Consider the following 17,446-nt stretch of genomic DNA (forward strand, 5'->3'; position numbering starts at 1 on the left):
AATTGACCCCTGTCAGGGGCCAAGGAGCTTACCACTAGGCTTAGCGGGGCTCTCTTTTGTCACAGACTATCAACACCCCTAACCTATGTATCCCCTGATCTTGGTCCGGCACCTGAACCAAACGAACAGCTCCGAAACCTATCATAGTGAGTGAACGATTTGGCAAGGGCATGATAGATAATTAAGTATTACAACTAGGTCGACATAGTTTGATGAGAGGTTAGTCTATCTGGTGTATTCATTAGCAAGAAAATGTACGCATCAGATATGGTTGTATTGATACAGACCATCTTAGCTTCTGGCTCGCTAGTATCAGTCCCTGTCAACTCAAAAGGTTGAGTGCCTAGGATTTGGTGTCATTTAGCGTACCAATCAATATAATATCCGTATCAAGCTGTTATATATCTTCACTGTCGTCAAGACTCTTGATGCAAAGCGCTTTGCTTCTCCTGTTTGGCTTAAGCCGACAGTTGATGACTCGCCCAAGGTCAGCTTGTTAGTGCACTGGCCATCTACCTACACAGTGTGAAAAAGGCCAAGACTGTATGACAGCCAAAAGCTGACCTAATTAACTAGGGAAAGTTTCGATGCTAAAAGTGGACTGTGAACCTGGACATTACTGTACTGTAATCCACGTACAAATGCATAGTATTTCCCCGCAGGTGTAACCAGGCTAATTCAGTTCCTGTTACTCAGCCTGCTATGAATAGTGACGAGTTCGTCGACAACTTTTTACTTGATTTGGACATGCTGTCCCTTAGGAGGCTAAAATAGCGGGGAAGCTGCTAATGCCGCCCAGCCCGCACCAATGCAGCCCGCATCGCCGTCTGATAGGCGGTGGTCTCCGGCCGTGATCGCTTACGCCCCGATCACCAAGACCTGCCACTTTGCCTATTGGAGTTCAGAAGTGCCGAGCTTACGGGCTGGTCCCAAGTAGCAGGGCCGTGTTGAACCGTGCATGGTCCGTTTGACTCGCTCCGAGGGGCACCCGCGGGCACGCACGCCTCCAAAGACCTCTATTCTGACGAGCCCCCCTCAAATCGGGAGTCTTTGCCGCTTTGAGAGCGTGTCGGTAGGCCGGCTCTGTTGTCTGTAGGAGACCTGCTTCCCAGATAAGCTACTCCGTCGCTATTAGCGGTTTGGTAACGGTGTATCAGTGCAATAATCGTCATTACGTCTTATCAAGCTCAATGCCATCAATTGATTTAAATATCCGGGGTCGGCCTATTCTCGTTGTTGATTTCGGCACCTGAGCTTCTTCTTTTTCCCATTTCTTGATCGACCCAAGCACTCCAATTCGAGTCCGTGAGCTCACTGATGGGGCTCCAAGATATCTTCGCATCCTTGTAAGTCAGCCCTTACAGAGCTTAGAAGCGTGCCCGAGATCCGAGACAAGGCACAGTGGATTGATTCGTCTCTCACGGGCAGCATAGAATTGACATCGCAATAGGAAGAATTTGGTGAACAAGAAGTCGGCAGTAGCAGCCCCTGCAGAACCCACAAGCAGCACAATGGCATCCAGTCCAGCATTCTCAATCTTCCCCAAGGCCCAGTCGGAATACAAGATTCCGCTACTGGCCGGTGACAATGCCTACCTCGGCGATCTGTTCTCATCAGACAAGACCGGCGCCGAGAGCCCCATATCTGCCGGCCTCTACAGGCTAGAGAAGGGAGAGCCTCTAAAGTACACATACACCTACGACGAGATGAAGATCATTCTCGAGGGAGACTTCACTATCTCGGATGAAACTGGTCAGGAGGTGACAGCTAGTCCTGGCGATGTTTTCTTCTTCCCGAAGGGATCAGTCATCACTTTTACCACATCGAACTATGGGCTGGCGTTTTACTGCGGTCAGAGAAAGCATAGTGCATTTTAAGTAGCAAATATTTATGTAGCATTGGTTCTGGGCGCATCAAACCGAACAGCTTAGCTTTGAAGCTATTGAGGAACAATATATTAATCTTTCCATCAACCTAAACTCCTATGGTGTAGCTGAGCCACTAGCGCACAACCATGTTCGCATCAAGTTTTGAGTTTCACACCTTTTCATTGATAATGTAGGAGAATTAGCTTTGGCCTTACTGGGCCGTCTGACATCTACATCAAGCGAGGTTGTCTGGGAAGAATATTCGATAGTAATACTCATGAATTAAAAAACTATGCCGAAATTTTATTAGTTACTGAAAGATTTTGGAATCTTAAATGAGTCTGGTGTAGTTTCAACCATCAAACAAGCTCAATCATCGATGGCAGGGGCCCTGTGTAGTTTGCTTTGGGTGTTCCATCGCTCGTTAGGCCCGCGCAGGCTTCGCCAAACATGATACCCGGGACCAGACAAGCTCCGATTGGAGGTAATCTTGCTCCGGTATTTCCATCTCGTCGTAGTACTATAGGCATAGAACACCCGAGTATAAGCCTTACTTCATCTACTTGCTGTATAGGGCGTTGAGCATCGAAGAGGTAGACTATTCCCAACACTCCGTTATCTGAAACAATGTTCCAGAACCGACAAAATATAACAGCTCTGCCAGTCTGAATTGCTTAGTTGAGATACCCCATCCTATTTGCTTTGTGGCAGTCGCAGGCAACCTTGTGACACACCCACCTTGCCATTGTGGTGAAACAGGGCCGTACTGCCTAGTGCTGATCAACACCCACCCGAGATACCATGTAGTACACACAAAAGGAGCCTCCAGGGCATGAGAAAACCTTGAAAATGAAGGGTTAGTCATTCTCGTATTGTAAGTAACAATAGCTAAGTGAAGCAAGTGAAAATATTCCATATAGTGGCAAAGAAGTCACTTGACTGCTGGCAGGTAAGACCATCGTCCCTCAAGGCAGTAAATGTAAACGGAAATGATAGGATAGGCTTGCACGCCTTTCGAGACATCCCGCATTTCGTACACGACCACATCCCATAACGCCGGGAGGACCACCGCCGCCTCTTTCTTGCCCATCGGCGTGCGAGTGGAATCAAGGGACTTTGAAGTTAGAGATAACATTCAATGCGACGGACAGGATACCCTTCACTTGTTGGCACTGTGCAGAGCTGCTGGCAGGTGTGCACATACATGTATATGATCCGCTCCGTAAGTGCAGCCATCTTTCTATCCACAGTATCACGTTTACAGGAGAAACATTTGGCAATTACAAATCTATATCGGTTAAAGACAATAATATTGAAGAGGTATAGAGTCTGTATAACTGATATGGTAGGGCTGGTTATGTCGTCAACATGTATTCTTGCGCTTGAAAGTGTAGTAATTATAGCAACCTTAACCTTAAGCTTAATCTTAAAGGAACAATGGACATTTTTGTCGAGATAACTTGAACTATTGGCCGGGCAAGACTCTGATCTGGACTCTTATCCATGACGCCAAGCCATATGCCTGCTCTGCCAAGATCGGTCACGCGATGTACGCCGTGTCCCTGCAGTATCGCAATATGATGCACCAACAAGAAAGGGCCATTTCCCTTGATAGAATCCCGGGGTAGAGCACGTGTTGGCTTCAGCTGTTTTGAGCGGTTCATCGCCACAATAGTACCTTATCTTCACGTCGAAATACCACCCTAGCGAAATGATACTACAAATTGCACGATATGTCTTCCGCATTTCTCGCCCTTATCCATCACATATCAATAATTTCTGAGCAGACCGACGTTGGCCGACTAATGGCCCTGGTATTCGTACACGACTATTTGACTCGGTCACCGCGCAGCCCGGCGACCCCTAAAGTCCTGTGAGAACGCGGCAGAATGCCTTCGACGGCGGCAGCCCCTCAGGCCCTGACAACGCCTTTCGTTGCACCGCAGAGCTGCGCCGACCAGTTCGTCACCACGAGCTTCGTCTCCAGCTTCTACTGGAACGAGTATTCGACCACAACTGTAAGTGTCCTTGTCTCTGGCCCCGCCGACTCTCGGTTCTCGGCATGCCAGCCTCAGGGATGGGACCAGGGCACGAGGTTCCAGTTCAGCCCGGCCGTTTGTCCTAGCGGGTGGACAGCGTATAACCTGGAGGGCACTCGGTCGGGCGTCGGGACGCCTGCAACTTATATAAAGACCTTCTCGACCGCCTTTTGCTGTTCCAGGTACGTTGCCTTGCGTCGCCCTGGCAGCCAATCTACCCTGCCGAGGACGGGACGGAACGTGGACAATCACTAACTATGTTATGCACCGATCAGCGGCTTCAGCCTTGATTACCTTACCGGCTCTCCGATTCCAGACATCTCGAGCATTGTCTGTTTCAAGGACATTGTCGGAGAAGCAAGCGCCTCGCCATCACCATCACCCGCCAGCAGCCAAACTTGGACCGACATTTATACTCAGCGCTTCCCCCACGGCTTCCGTGTGCACAACGCCTGGCACATCTCCTGGGAATCGTCCGACGTCGCCACTCTGAGCCCGCCTCCGCCGCAGCTGCCATGCACAACGTCGACGTTGACCTTGTGGGTGCCCGGCGCGACGGTTGACCCGACTCTGCTAGAAGCATGCGATTCGAGCAACGATGGCACATCGCATATGAGCGCGTCCGACACCCGCTTGTTCTGGTTCATGCTCGTCGGGTTGCCGATCATCGGTCTCGTATTGGTTTCCTCGTGTGTTTGGAGGTGTTGCTATCTACATCGCAAGAAGGCCAGGATAGCTAGGAGTCGAGCGCCAGCCGAGACATCCATGAACGCGAAGAATAACGCTAGTGGCGGATGAAACTATATGGAGTCGCGATGAAGGCAGGTATCTTCACTCCTGCGTCGCATAATTCAACCGCTCATACTTCCTCATCATCCTACTCCAGACCATCATGGACTGCACACACCGGCACCGTGGTCCTCCGTAACCCTAACCCGCATTATGAAGTGCTAGCAACTTTCCTTCGAGTACTTGGCGGCTGCTTGGAGGCATCCATCTCACTCTTGATTCGAAGACCGACACCTTTGATGATATGCTGAGCTATTAGCCGTGAGAAGTATCAAGAGACCATTGAAGAATAGCCATTACCAGTACACATCAATGAGTGAGGCGAGTCTGGCGTTTCAAGGACAATGGAGGGCTACTTGATAGAATGAGGCACATTTCTATCTACACACTAGGAAGAGGCAGATGAGAACAACATACTGCATAGTACTCGAATAAGCCGATAATTAACTCTATATTCTCTCTATATTTGTGAGATTGTGCGGTCAGAACTGAACTGGCCTGGTCGCAATGCGAGTATCCTGCACATTCTAGGCACCTTCACAGTCTTAGGCTCCATTGCTAAGTTTCTATATTAACTATACCTTAATGCCTGTAATATATTCTGAGAAAAGGTTGACTTGACCATATGCTATCACCTCTTCTTCAATTAGAAGAGGCAATTGTAGCACTGAATCTGGCAGCTTAGTCTACTGCTACTCACTCAACATATCTCGTAGCCCACGCACACACACAAAAAGAAGCCTACAGGGAATGAGAAAGTATTGAGAATGAAGGGTCAGTCATTCTTGTATCAGGAGTGATAACATCTAAGTGAAGCGAGTGAAAAGAAATAAGTAGTAGAGAATAGATTGCCTGATAAGTTACAGAGGCAAGGCCATGCTCCCCCAAGTCAATGCACACAAATCGGCCCATCCATGTCTTACGAGAGGGGAGCAATCTCGTTATATTGGGTCGTATGCAGCCATGATATGGCTTGGGGTATTATGTTGATCGATAAGCCCCAAGTTAGAAGAAGCGAGTCATGGTCGTATACATCGTGACTGAGAATTACAACTGGTCAAGAACAATGGATCCTATGCTTCGACAAACGTTGTTTCATATCATGGCGCATCGCCCGGATGATTCACACTTGTTTCTGTCTTGTTTTCCCCTTCAGATCGTGCCTATGCTTAAGGAGACTCAGCCTCAAGCTCTCTCTCCAGTCCACCTTCTTGGACAAACTGTCGGAATGCTTGCATGTGCTCTCTCAGATCCGCGAGGCAGTTCGCCAGTCTGTAGATGGGGTATTGCGAGACAGCCACCTCCGGCAGGGGATCGTGCTCGTTTTCGCGCCTCGCCAGCTCCGTCAGCTCCCACCGGACGTACAGGAGCCCCCCGTGGGGATCCGTCCTCCTCGCTGAAGGAGGGATCATGCCCCCCTCGGACGTGAACCCCTTCTCCGGGCGGGGCCGGTTGAGCGTCACGCCCTCCCAGCCGTTCTCGAGGCGGTCGATGATGACAAGGCCGCGCCACCAGCCCTCGGTGTCAAATGTCGCGGGCAGGTAGAAATCAGCGCGGTGGGATGTGGTGCGTGCCCTCACCTCGGCCATGTGGTGTGCCTGGCAGCGCTCGATGCGCTGCTCGTCGGGCGTGTCGGCGGGCATGGGGAGGCGGACGACCTCGATGCGGTCGCGGTCCACGGCAGGCGCAGTGTCGCAGCGCTCAAACTCGGTGCCCGAGTGTATATCGAGGGCGAGCTGGCGGGTGCGATCGGCGCCTTCTCCCGCCTCGGCCTCGGGCGTTGTGTCGTAGATGCGGAGCGCAAAGAGGGGCCGGGTGGTCTGCTCGGCGTCGACGGTGTAGGCGGTGAAGCACGGAGCTCCGTCGTGGCTTGGCGCCTGCTCGACGACGGCCTCCTTGGGCAGGATCTTGCGTGGCCGCCTGCCTCCTCCTCCTCCTCCTCCTTCCTCTACGGCGGCGGAGGCCATAATCGACCTCGTGATGGATGGATTAGGGATACGGTATACCTTATGGTGTGGGGTAAGTCTTGGCGGTGGGCTGGCGGGGTGTTTGTCGATAACACTAGTGCGTACCTTAGATTAGCGCTCGGACCGGACCGTACTGGGATGACCTTCCAAGGCTGTCTCGTTTCGATGGGTGAATGTGGTATAGGAACTGTTGCAGCTTCGAATTGCCCTGTGTTCTTACGTTTCTTCTCTCTGCGATGGTAAAAATAGGAAACAGTGATCTGGTGCTACGAGACCAGACTCAAGCGATTTCTTAATTTAATCAGCATAGCTGGCCACCTTTTGAGGCTCTTCGCTACCTGGCTACACTTTGGTTCAGTTGTCAGCCAGTTGAAGAGACCTCATGAGCCTGGCGCAGCCCACACCAGATCTTACCTGCCCCTTTTCCTAAGCAGTATCAGTAGTTATCCTCCTTCAATCTCATTCTTAGGCCTTTAAGCTCTACTAAGATTCCTTGTTACTGCCTAATCTCCACGGTAGTTTAGCTTAGCTCGAGCTTAGCCAGGCGTCCGAACAGTAGATTACTAAATCTAAGCTCAAAGTTGGCTTACCTTAGGATGGTGAGAGCTCGTCTCGGAAAACAGGTACGGATTCTGGTATGCTTGAGTTTCGTCTCAGAGTATGTTCGTATTTTACGCGTGGCTGAAATCATTGCACTGTTTTTTCTGTCTAAAAGCTGGCTCGTCAAGTCCAAGTTATTGTTTTATTGGTTGATCTGTTCATTCACCAATTAACTGATTTATTTATACAGATATCATTTTTATGTTCGTTCATTACGAGCACTGCTCCTATCCGTTGACCTCGCCGGCTCCTTGTCAAGACGCACAACACAACTACAAGGGGTCATTCCGTTCAGACTGCTCCAGGATTCCCCAGATTGACTTGCTGTCCACCACCGTTCAGCGTGAACTGCTGGTTTGCGTATGCTCCATACGGCGACGGGCCTGTCCCGCCCGGCCGCGGGAACCGCAGCGCATTCGCCGTGGCGAAGCCGCTGGCTCCAAACGCCGCGTTCACCCAGCTCTGCTCGTTGGGGCTGCTCGGCGGGTAGAACGTGTTGAAGTCATTGTTGGCCGTCGTGGCCCACTGCCGCGCCGTGGCCTCGATGGATGCCAGGTGCGCGTCGATGAAGTAGGCGTACAGGGCGCGTAGGCTGGGCGTGCCCGCCGTGTTGGTCGGCTCGCCGGCGTATCTGGCCTGGCCCCAGGGGTACTGGGCGTCGAAGACGGAGCAGACCAGGTCGATCCAGTTGGACACGCGCATCCACTTGTTCCACACGGCCTCCGAGCCGTCGGTGGGCTGGTAGTTGAGGTACTTGAAGGGCGAGGCCGCGTTGCGGATGCGCTGCCGCCCGGCGCTGACCGTCCTGTCGTTCTGCGAGACCGTGTTGGGCGCGCCGCCGCCGAACCACACGTTCTTGGCGCCGTTGATCGCCTTGAGGATCAGCGCGAGGCTTTGCTGGCCCCGGGCCTTGGTCAGCCGCGTGTTCCCGATGACGCCGTCGGAGCGGCCGAAGCCGTATGCCATGACCGTCTGCACCGGGTCGCCGTTAGTCGGCGTGCGCAAGCCGTTGTTCCCCGGGGACACGAGCAAAAACCCGTTGGCGCCTTGTCCGAGGATCACCTCTATCACCCATGCGGCTGTTGGCTTCTGGTAGGTGCCGAGGGCGGCGTTGTCGGCCAGCCAGACGATGAAGGCAGCCAACGTCTGCGCCTCGTAGACATGATCAGCTGTTTATGTTATGCCAGTCAGTGAATCAGTCACATGGTAAGGATAGTGGTACCGAACTTGAAAATATATCGGTATACTATGCTCACGCCGAGGGGGCTAGGGCAAAAAAAGGTGACAAACTTACTCTCTAGCTGGAGACCTGGCATCCGCTGGTTCACGACCGAGTTGGTCAGCTTTACGACGTCCGCCAGACACGCAGCATTGCTGTTCTGGAAGACGTAGTTCCTGTCGATGGTGGACGACTTGGCGTCGCTACATTCGTCGTATTGGCCGAAAAATATCTCATACCCGAGGGCGCCCACGGACTTCTCGGCAACGCGCTTCTCGAGAACTGTCACTGTCTCGTTGGCGACGCCGTCCCAGACACCTATGATGGTCCGCTTCGAAGTGCTCGAGGCATAGTTGCACGAGATCTGGTCGTCCGTGCCGATGTATTCCTCGAGCTCGCAAACAGTGTCGTCTCGTATCCCGAGCCAGCGTTTGTCGGGCTCCTGTGAGTCGGCGTCGCTATTATCGCCGCACACGGGACACGAGGAGATGTTTCCGGTACCGCCCTCGTCAGCAGCGTTGCCGGGGCAGGCGAGCTGCGGAATGTGCACGAGTGGACCGATCGTGATGTCGCGCCTCCCTATGGATGGAGAGTAACGCTCAGCGAGCTCTCGGGGAAGACTATCGACCCAATCACTGATGTTGCTGAGATAGTTTCGCCGGGTGTTGGGCTCCGAGCTGGAGCATGTCTGGGGGATGATGGCGTACGTTGGCGATGTCCAGATCGGATATTTGGATTGGCCCCCAGGGAGCAGCCATCCCATGGATTTGGGCACGTTGATCTGGGCATATAGCTCGGTGGCCGCATTGGAACCGTAGCAGAAGCTCTGATCGAACGATCCGTACGACGCAGAAGCGTAGGCCTGGACCCAACCGTCGGCGACGATGTTGACCGTGGCGGGATCAATACTGATGAAGGCCTTGTTGAATTCGATGCCGAAGCTGATGGTCGGCTTGATGTGTGCCGTAATCTGTCCGTTGGCGTCGATGCTCCAGTCGATTGCAGGCTTGCCGATCTCCTGAGTACCGTCTGTATTGGGGTCGGTAATGTCCTGCGGATCATCATCACTGTCGAGCTCCGGGAAGCCGAGCTGTGTATCCCATTTGGCCAGGGTTACATGTGCCTGGAATTTGCCGCTTAGGGCCAGGTCGAAATTGACGCTTCCATAGATCTTGAAGTTCGGTCCGACGGTGAGAATGCCTGGGATGGAGAAGGTAGCGCCAAAGTTCTCCAGGCCGAAGAGCTCGATGTCATGCGTATCATATTTGGCACTGACCAGCGCCTCGATAGTGAAGAGCGCGGTGACCTCGCCCGAGTTTTTGAAGTACATGTACGATTGGCTCAGGTCTGGGGGTATGCCCAGGGTAGCGACGATGGTCAACCCAAAGGACGTGTCGATTTGGACGCTGGTAGATGCCTGGACCAGGAGCTTGGCAGCAGTGTCGATTCCGGCGATGGTACACTGGTACGACTCATCTAGCAGGATGACATTCAACGTCTCGGAGATCTGGTGCGTGATCGCCGGCGCCTCGACCGCAACGGTGAAGAGGCCCTTCAGCCACTCGATAGCATCGCTCCCAAACCATCTCGCATGAAGCTCCTCGCGAGACATCAATCCTGCACGGTGGTCCTTCATGTCATCATGCCACGAGTCCTCCAGCCAGCGCTTGTGACTGCCGGGTGTACCTTTCAGCCCAGAGTCGGGGAAGGATCGCTTCCGCCTGGTCTGACCAGGGCTATCGACAACAGCATCCCAATATCCCTCCTCATTGCTATAGTCTAGTCGCCATTGCGTGTCGCCGAGATCCCTCGGTACTCTACGGAAATCGTAGTCAAAAGTCAGATCATACACAACAGGGTTTGGCTCCGTGGTGCGCTTCTCGATGTGGCCGGGAATGGTTTGATGCTCGGACACGACCATGTCAATCGCGACGGCATATGGACCTGGACCACAGCCTTTTGGCATCTCGAGGATGGTTCCCGGAACGCCGTGTCCGAGGTATATCTTGTGACAGTTGGAACCCGGCGAGTCATCATTGCAAAACATGCGAACCGTCTGAACCTCTTCGCTTACGGCATCGTCGCAGTCGAAAACCTCCCAGTGCGCACCGTCCCGCTTCTTCAGAGAAACCTGTATCTCCTCCGGGGACGTCATGACAAAGAAGCCAAATGCGGCATCGTTGGGCGTGTCATCGTCGCCTTCTACCTTGGTGCCGCCCCAGGTGTCATCAACACTCAGTTTGAAATCTGCGTCGACGTTGTCGCCTGTCGGTGGATCCTTGAACAAGTATTCGAGCGGGACAGGCAAGAAAGGTTGGACGCCTCCAGGCGCAGTACAGCAGAAAACACTACAACACCATCGTGCATATTAGTCGCAGCACGCAAAGGGGTCATTCTCGACGTATCACATACCGGTCTCTGCTCAACTGAATGCCGCAATTGTCGCCACCTCCATCGTACGACTGCGCCAGCTGCACCTCGGTGTCGAACGCGCAGACATTGTTATAACAACTTCCTGGCTTGCCCTGCCAATGGCATTTGTCCGCCTGGTAGGGACTGTCTTTGGGACAGCACAGCTGCTTAGGGTCAAGCCAACAATTGTCATAAAAGTCACCTGCAATGGAGTTCTCATCATCATTACAACTGCCTCCGCAGTCTGTGATACGGCAGTTGCTTTCGAGTCCTTCCGGCAGCGCACAGCAATAGACATAGTTCCCGTCACTACAAGGGCTTGTCGTGTCGCCCCATCTGTATTACCGTTAGCCAAGCAGAGACACGGCGCGTAGAGCAGATCGGGCTCTCAAAGAGACAACTCACTTATTCTGTTCCATGGCGACCTCATTCTCGTGGCAGCGTCCGTTACAAGACGGCGAGTTGCCTCGCCAGGTGCAAGTTGACGGGTCAGGTGCGGAGGTTACCGGACAGCAGAGCTGACTTGTGCCTTGCTTTCCGTACTTATCATCGCACGGTTGCTCCGTGATTTTGACTTCGCCCGTCGAACACTTACTGTTACAATCCGTCAAGCGACCTGTAGAGTGCCCGCCATTAGCCCCTGAAATTAAGCACTCAAGTACCAGACCAGCCAAATCTCTACTCCTGTGGCAAGCACTTACATTGTCCACTTTGCACCTGTTGCCAATGGCTGGCATCGGTAGTGTTGTCATAAAAAGCGTTCAGCGACTTGGGATACAGCAGGCCTTGGAGGGCTTGAAGGTCATCGGTATCCTGATCTATAGCCCAAATGGACAACCCGCCAATGCCATTCGCATTAGCCCACTTGACCTTTTGCTGGAATGTCTCTTGGTCATCGAAGCTGACCCACTGGTCGTTATCCCAGGTGATATACTTGACAGCATCTGTTTCGTCCCATATCGGTGTGATGGAGTTCTGATCAATGATGTTCATGATTTCCTTGTATGAAAGGATTCCAGAAGTTTGAGTACAGGGACCGGCGTCTGCCCCGCCGGCGAAGGGGCACCCAGGCTGGGAGCAAGACGGGTTGGAGAGCTGGTAGCTTCGGCCGTAGAAACCGACCCCGAGGTTCAGCTTTGCCGGGTCGATGTCATTTCGCCAGAATAGGTCAAAGGCTAGCTGGATCTCGGTCAGATTCGTATGTGCAAGAACGATGCTGCCGATCTGGTCCTTTGGACCATCCCAGGTACCGTGCAAGTCGTACGACATGACATTGACCATGTCTGCATACGTGGTCATCTTTTTCAAGATATTACCAAAGACCGAGTCTACAGGAGTTCCATAATTTGAGAGATAATAGTATGACGTGGGAACCTACGTTCGGCACATTAGCGCTCAGGTCTGATTTAACTAGAAGCTGAGATCTGAAAAGTCTTAACTTACCGTAAAGGAGACGACATAGTCAACGCCTGCCAAATCCATGGCTACCCGGAGCTCAGAAAGCAATTGGAGGTAGCCTTCAGCATCGCCATCATGACCGCCCCTGTCTGGAGCACCAGGATCTTATCGATAGGGGTTGTCAGTTTATGTCTTTGCTAGAAACCGTGCTGAGTTTTGTGTCGGACTGAAGGCTTACTCACATTCCCAGTCGAAGTCGACACCATCAAATGCATAGTGCGAGAGGAAGCCTAGAAGGTTGGTGATGAATTTCTCGCGATTACTGTGCGAGCTGACCACGTTGGTGAAGACTTCTTGTGTGTCTGTTCCATTGTCTGTGAACGACCACCCGCCCAGTGAGATCATGATTTTTGTGCTGGGATTGTCCGATTTTATGCCGGTGAATCCGGAGAGGGTGTCGCCTGACACTCCCGGCATCGGTTTTATGTTGAAGTCGTCGGGAGTAATGTACCCAAACGACACGATCAAGTGAGTAAGAGACCCGAGCGGGATGTTTTTCATGCCAAGATTCACGGCGGCACAGACATCATCAACTTTCCAGGCTTCATAGTACCCGACAATGCGGGATTGAACGTTCCCACCGCCCTGACCAGACCCGTCGGGCATGTTGCAGTTGCTTTGGCACTTCTGTTGAGTCACAAAAGTCAGTCTATCAATGTCCCCTTAGAGGGCGGACTAAAAAAAGAAAGAAAGGCAAGTAGATATGCAGCTTCGCGGGGCCCTACTCACCGTGTCGCAAAACTCCGAGGTCGTGCCACAGAAGCCGTACTGCGAGCAGCAGACGTCGAGCGGACATGTCGTGTTGACTGGGTCCGCGTTGATACCACACTCAGCCTTGGCATCGCAGTTGCTCCAGCAGACGCTGTTGGGCGTCGTGCCATCACCACAGTAGTCGGCGCCATACCCACAGTAGCCACTCTTGCCGCAGCATGCCGCTGAGTTGCACAGAAGGAGTCAGCAGTCTGATGGTATGCTCGAAGCCCTGGGATAGATTGATAAACGGAATAGTTACCATTGGAACATGGATTGGCTTCATCACAAGTATAATCCCTCCGGGCGATGGCACCACGGGGCTCTACTATACTTGCTATGCAGTCACTACCTGCGAATGCCGGCTCGCCTCGAAGCTTGACGGAGTAGTCGATCCAGCTATCGACAGGCGCCGGCACATTTGGACAAGTGTTATCCCGCTTGGCTCGCTCTCGCTTTCCAACTTGGGCATCTAGAAATGAGACGGACTTTGTACGCTCATGGCCGTGATGCGGTGATGAGAGCACGAAAAAAGGCACGCTTGAGAATAATAGTAAGACAAAGAGAGAAAGAGTGATAATGGTTCCCAAAGGACCTGAAGCCATCGTAAAGGCACAGAAAGAGTGTAACAATGTCTAGGCGAGAGCCGAAAGCCGTAATGATCGTATGTTAGCTATAGAAAAGCAACATAAAAGAAATACAGAGTAAAGGGGAGAAGAGGATAGTAGAGGTTCAAAACTCTGAACAAGGATAGCAAATGGCAAAAGCGGAACGCATCATATTTGGTAATTAATATACTGGCCCCTTTTCTAATGTTTTGGGCACTTTCATCTACTGTGTTGATAGGCTTATCTGGCGTGGAAATCGGTCCGGCCCGACGCAGTGCCCACAGCAAGTAGTGAGATATTGGCCTTTGACGGTACGGCTCCAGATCTTCACGTTAACTCTCAGCTGTCTGGGTATCCAGAATAATTGCGATAATCTACCTAGACCATCAGAACAAGGCACAACCATGTCCTGCATGGTGTGAAGGAGCTGCACATCTCTGAAGACTTGCCGTTGCTGTTGCCCACATGGCCCCGCCCCCTCCCCCGGGTTTACCCCTGGCGTGATGACCTGCATGGTCTAGCAATCAATAGAGTGAATTATATGCAGTGACAGGGTCCCGCGTGTAACCTTAGAAAGCTTATAAAAAGCTTGATCAGACCCTGGACGGCGGAAGGCGTTTAATCCGTCATCCCCGATTCGTTCGCTGCCGTTCTTCAACCTGCATGCCAATCTCCGTCCTCGACAGATTACTTAGCCGCTTCCGGTAATCCCACTTGACCTGCTGCAGACTGACCTATCGTTAGATCTAGTTACCGGCTTAGACGAGCGCACGCGGCAAAAGCGGCACAGCATGTATGCCTTCGACCTGGTTTCAGTAGACAAGCATGAAAATTAAGCACCCTTCACCAAGTTGAGTCTCAGCCGCGCGTCCTCCAATTCAAGCTTTTTAGACCCATCTCACATGTGACCCATCTTCCATATCGAGGAGAAGCCACATGCCCAAATAAGCCGAATCAACTGATGTGCCCTTGATTAAAAATGGCACTGGATGTTGGCAGGATCGGCATAGTCTCCTGCGCTTTTCAGGGGCCCGATGTGACCTCAATTTTACCGTGAGATCTCGAATCATCGGGCCCGGCTGGATTCATAGGTAGAAACTTGCTGATAGGCAATACACTGCAACAGCTATTGCTCTCACAGCTCTCCCGTACATGTTAACCTCGTGTTCCCTCTTCCTTATACCGGAGCTGAAGCTTGTTAGGTTGCTTCTCGGTCCTGTGCTTGGTGAAGCATCATGTCTTCGGCAATTACACTCGTTTGCTATGGATCTATTATTCTCTTTACAACATTGGTCGAGGCTATTGTCTACGTTCAGTCGAATGCATCGTTTCCGGCTAATATTACCAGTACATGCTCCAGCGCATTAATGGCCAACCTTTCATGCCCTGAAGGCCTCGAGAGACTGCGGCAAGGCCTCTACTATCCAGAGAGCTTTTTGTCTTCTCTCTGCACGCCGCTTTGTTCTTCAGCCCTTGCAAGTTACGAGCTGGATGTTGAAGGAGCATGCGGCGACGAGGCCTACGACTCTTTGACTGGCCTTGGTGATGTGCCTCTCTATACCATCCCTCAGCTATTGAGATACTTCTACAATTATACATGTCTTTCTGACTCCGGGAATGGGCAATATTGCAACATTGAATCTGCAAATTCAATTGGAGTTGCGGCAAACCAAAGCAATCTAAGTGCGACCACCTCCTTCTTTGACCCCCAAGACGAGACATAAAACAAGAAAAATTTCCCAAGAGAGCGGGAAAAGCAGACGACGGGGCTGACAAAAACTGACAGATAGCATCGAGGGCGGTGGCACGCTCAACTGCACTGACTGCAACTTGAAGCAGCTTCAATTCCTAGCTGAGGCGGCTTACTATCATGACGATGGCATCGTTTCTATATACTCATCGCTGACTTCAAGCTGTCATGCAACCAGCTATCCCTTGACGTCTTCAACTCTGAGTTTCAATGCGTAAGATTTCTACTTTTGAATAGTCTTCGTAGTGAATACTGCTGACAGTAACTCTCATAGAACACCGACAGCAACAACATCGGGTATAACGGCCAGCCCTACTTGCACAGGATCCGTGTACACGTTACAAAATGGAGATACGTGCGAGTCAGTCTCTAAAAGCCAGGGCGTGGCAACCATGTGGCTTCTCATTGACAACAACCTTGCGGCTTACTGCGCCGATTTTCCCACATCCGGCTCGCTCTGTATCGAGCATGTTTGCACAACGTATACAGTGCAGGCTAATGACACTTGTACCTCAATCGCTAAGGCCAAGCAAATCAACTACGCACAGATTCTGGCATGGAACCCCCAATTTGACCTCACATGCAGCAACATCAACATGACTGTAGGCCTTGAAATCTGTGTTGACTCTCCCGGGCCCGCATATACACCTCCGGTAACTTCTACCGCATCAATTACGGCATCAGCCACGACTGCTGTGCCTGTGCCCACGAATGCTGCCAATGGTTCTACGGCCGATTGTGCGGAGTGGTACGAAGCCACCCCTGGAGACTACTGCAACCTGCTCATCATCAGGTTTGGGATCTCACTGTCCGACTTTTTAATATTGAACCCTGAGGTTAACGAAAAGTAAGGTGGCCTACCATTTCTTTTTCTGGACTAAGTAGGAATTTGTGTTTCACGTATAGCTGACCAGCGATTAAAGTTGTACAAATCTCTTTGCTTATGAATCCTACTGCGTTGAGCCAGTTGGTGACAGTACGGACCTTTCCCAAATCAATTTAGACATTCGTCTGTAAGACAAAGGCTGGAATCTGCTGACTTCTCTCGCCACAACATAGTGAGCAACTACGCCGGAGCCCCTGGATACGTAGGCTCCATACCGGCATGGACCACTGTCCCGGCAAGTTCGCTGCCCACGGCCACGTATATTCCGGCGCTTTACATGGGTCCCAACGTAACTTACGCCAATGGTACCAGAACAGACTGTACAACCTACATTGATGGTTCAGACTACCAAGAAGATATCAGTAACACGACTTTCGCGAGCCAGTGTGACCTGGCTTTGGCTGTTTTCGGCATTTCATTTGTCGACCTCGCCACTTGGAATCCTAGCCTTGCCGGTTCAAGCATCAGCAACTGTTCCTTTGCCCAAAATGAAAGCTACTGCGTTCGTTGGTCAAGTATCGACGTAACAACAACGGGGAGTGTGTACCCCACCGCCCTGCCCACAGGCGTAAGTACCGTTTTCTTCCCGAATCGTGGGTTGTTTTCTTTACACCAAAGCTCATCATATGCAGACCGGATCCTTGTCGGATTGCACTCAATGGACCTTTGCAGACACTGGAGTTACTTGTGACGACTTGTTACAAGATTGGAATATTACTCTCTCGTGGTTCATATCCCTAAACCCAGAACTAGGCACAGATTGCAGCGGGTTCGAGGAGCAGACCTACTATTGCGTCAACACGACAGCATCCGTCACCACAGTTTCCATCGCGCCAACCTCAACGACGAGCACGGTGACGCCGCCCGGCCCGACTCAGTCGGGTATCCCAAGCAACTGTAATGCATATTATCTTGTTAAGTGTGAGTCACTGCGTCTTTCCCAAGCCATCCTTTTCATGGAAGCAGTGGGCATGCTGACATGAGCCCTCGTCTTGTAAGCGGGCGACACCTGTGCCAGCGTAGAAGCAGCGTACGGTATAACTGATGCCGAATTTCATGCCTGGAACCCAGCTGTGTCGTCCGATTGCCTGTCTAATTTC

General features: G+C 51.9%; 3 protein-coding genes across 3 annotated transcripts; 1 reads left to right on the forward strand and 2 right to left on the reverse strand.

The window, feature by feature from the left end:
* Positions 1–1,511: 1,511 nt before the first annotated feature.
* Positions 1,512–1,877, forward strand: UCRPA7_5997 (putative ethanolamine utilization protein; the record flags this gene model as incomplete). Its single annotated transcript, XM_007918539.1, has 1 exon — positions 1,512–1,877. The coding sequence occupies one exon, from the start codon at positions 1,512–1,514 to the stop codon at positions 1,875–1,877; it is 366 nt and encodes a 121-aa protein (XP_007916730.1).
* A 3,988-nt stretch (positions 1,878–5,865) lies between these two features.
* On the reverse strand, positions 5,866–6,663 carry UCRPA7_5998 (putative arca-like protein; the record flags this gene model as incomplete). Its single annotated transcript, XM_007918540.1, has 1 exon — positions 5,866–6,663. One exon carries the CDS (start codon positions 6,661–6,663, stop codon positions 5,866–5,868), a length of 798 nt encoding a protein of 265 aa, XP_007916731.1.
* An 891-nt stretch (positions 6,664–7,554) lies between these two features.
* UCRPA7_5999 (putative glycosyl hydrolases family 18 protein) lies at positions 7,555–12,958 on the reverse strand (the record flags this gene model as incomplete). Its single annotated transcript, XM_007918541.1, has 7 exons — positions 7,555–8,432; positions 8,558–10,830; positions 10,895–11,042; positions 11,490–11,534; positions 11,596–12,268; positions 12,338–12,456; positions 12,535–12,958. The coding sequence occupies 7 exons, from the start codon at positions 12,956–12,958 to the stop codon at positions 7,555–7,557; spliced, it is 4,560 nt and encodes a 1,519-aa protein (XP_007916732.1).
* Positions 12,959–17,446: the final 4,488 nt, after the last annotated feature.

This window comes from Phaeoacremonium minimum (genome assembly GCF_000392275.1).
Source record: "Phaeoacremonium minimum UCRPA7 unplaced genomic scaffold PA7_03_scaffold_448, whole genome shotgun sequence".
Classification (NCBI taxonomy): Eukaryota; Fungi; Ascomycota; class Sordariomycetes; order Togniniales; family Togniniaceae; genus Phaeoacremonium; species Phaeoacremonium minimum.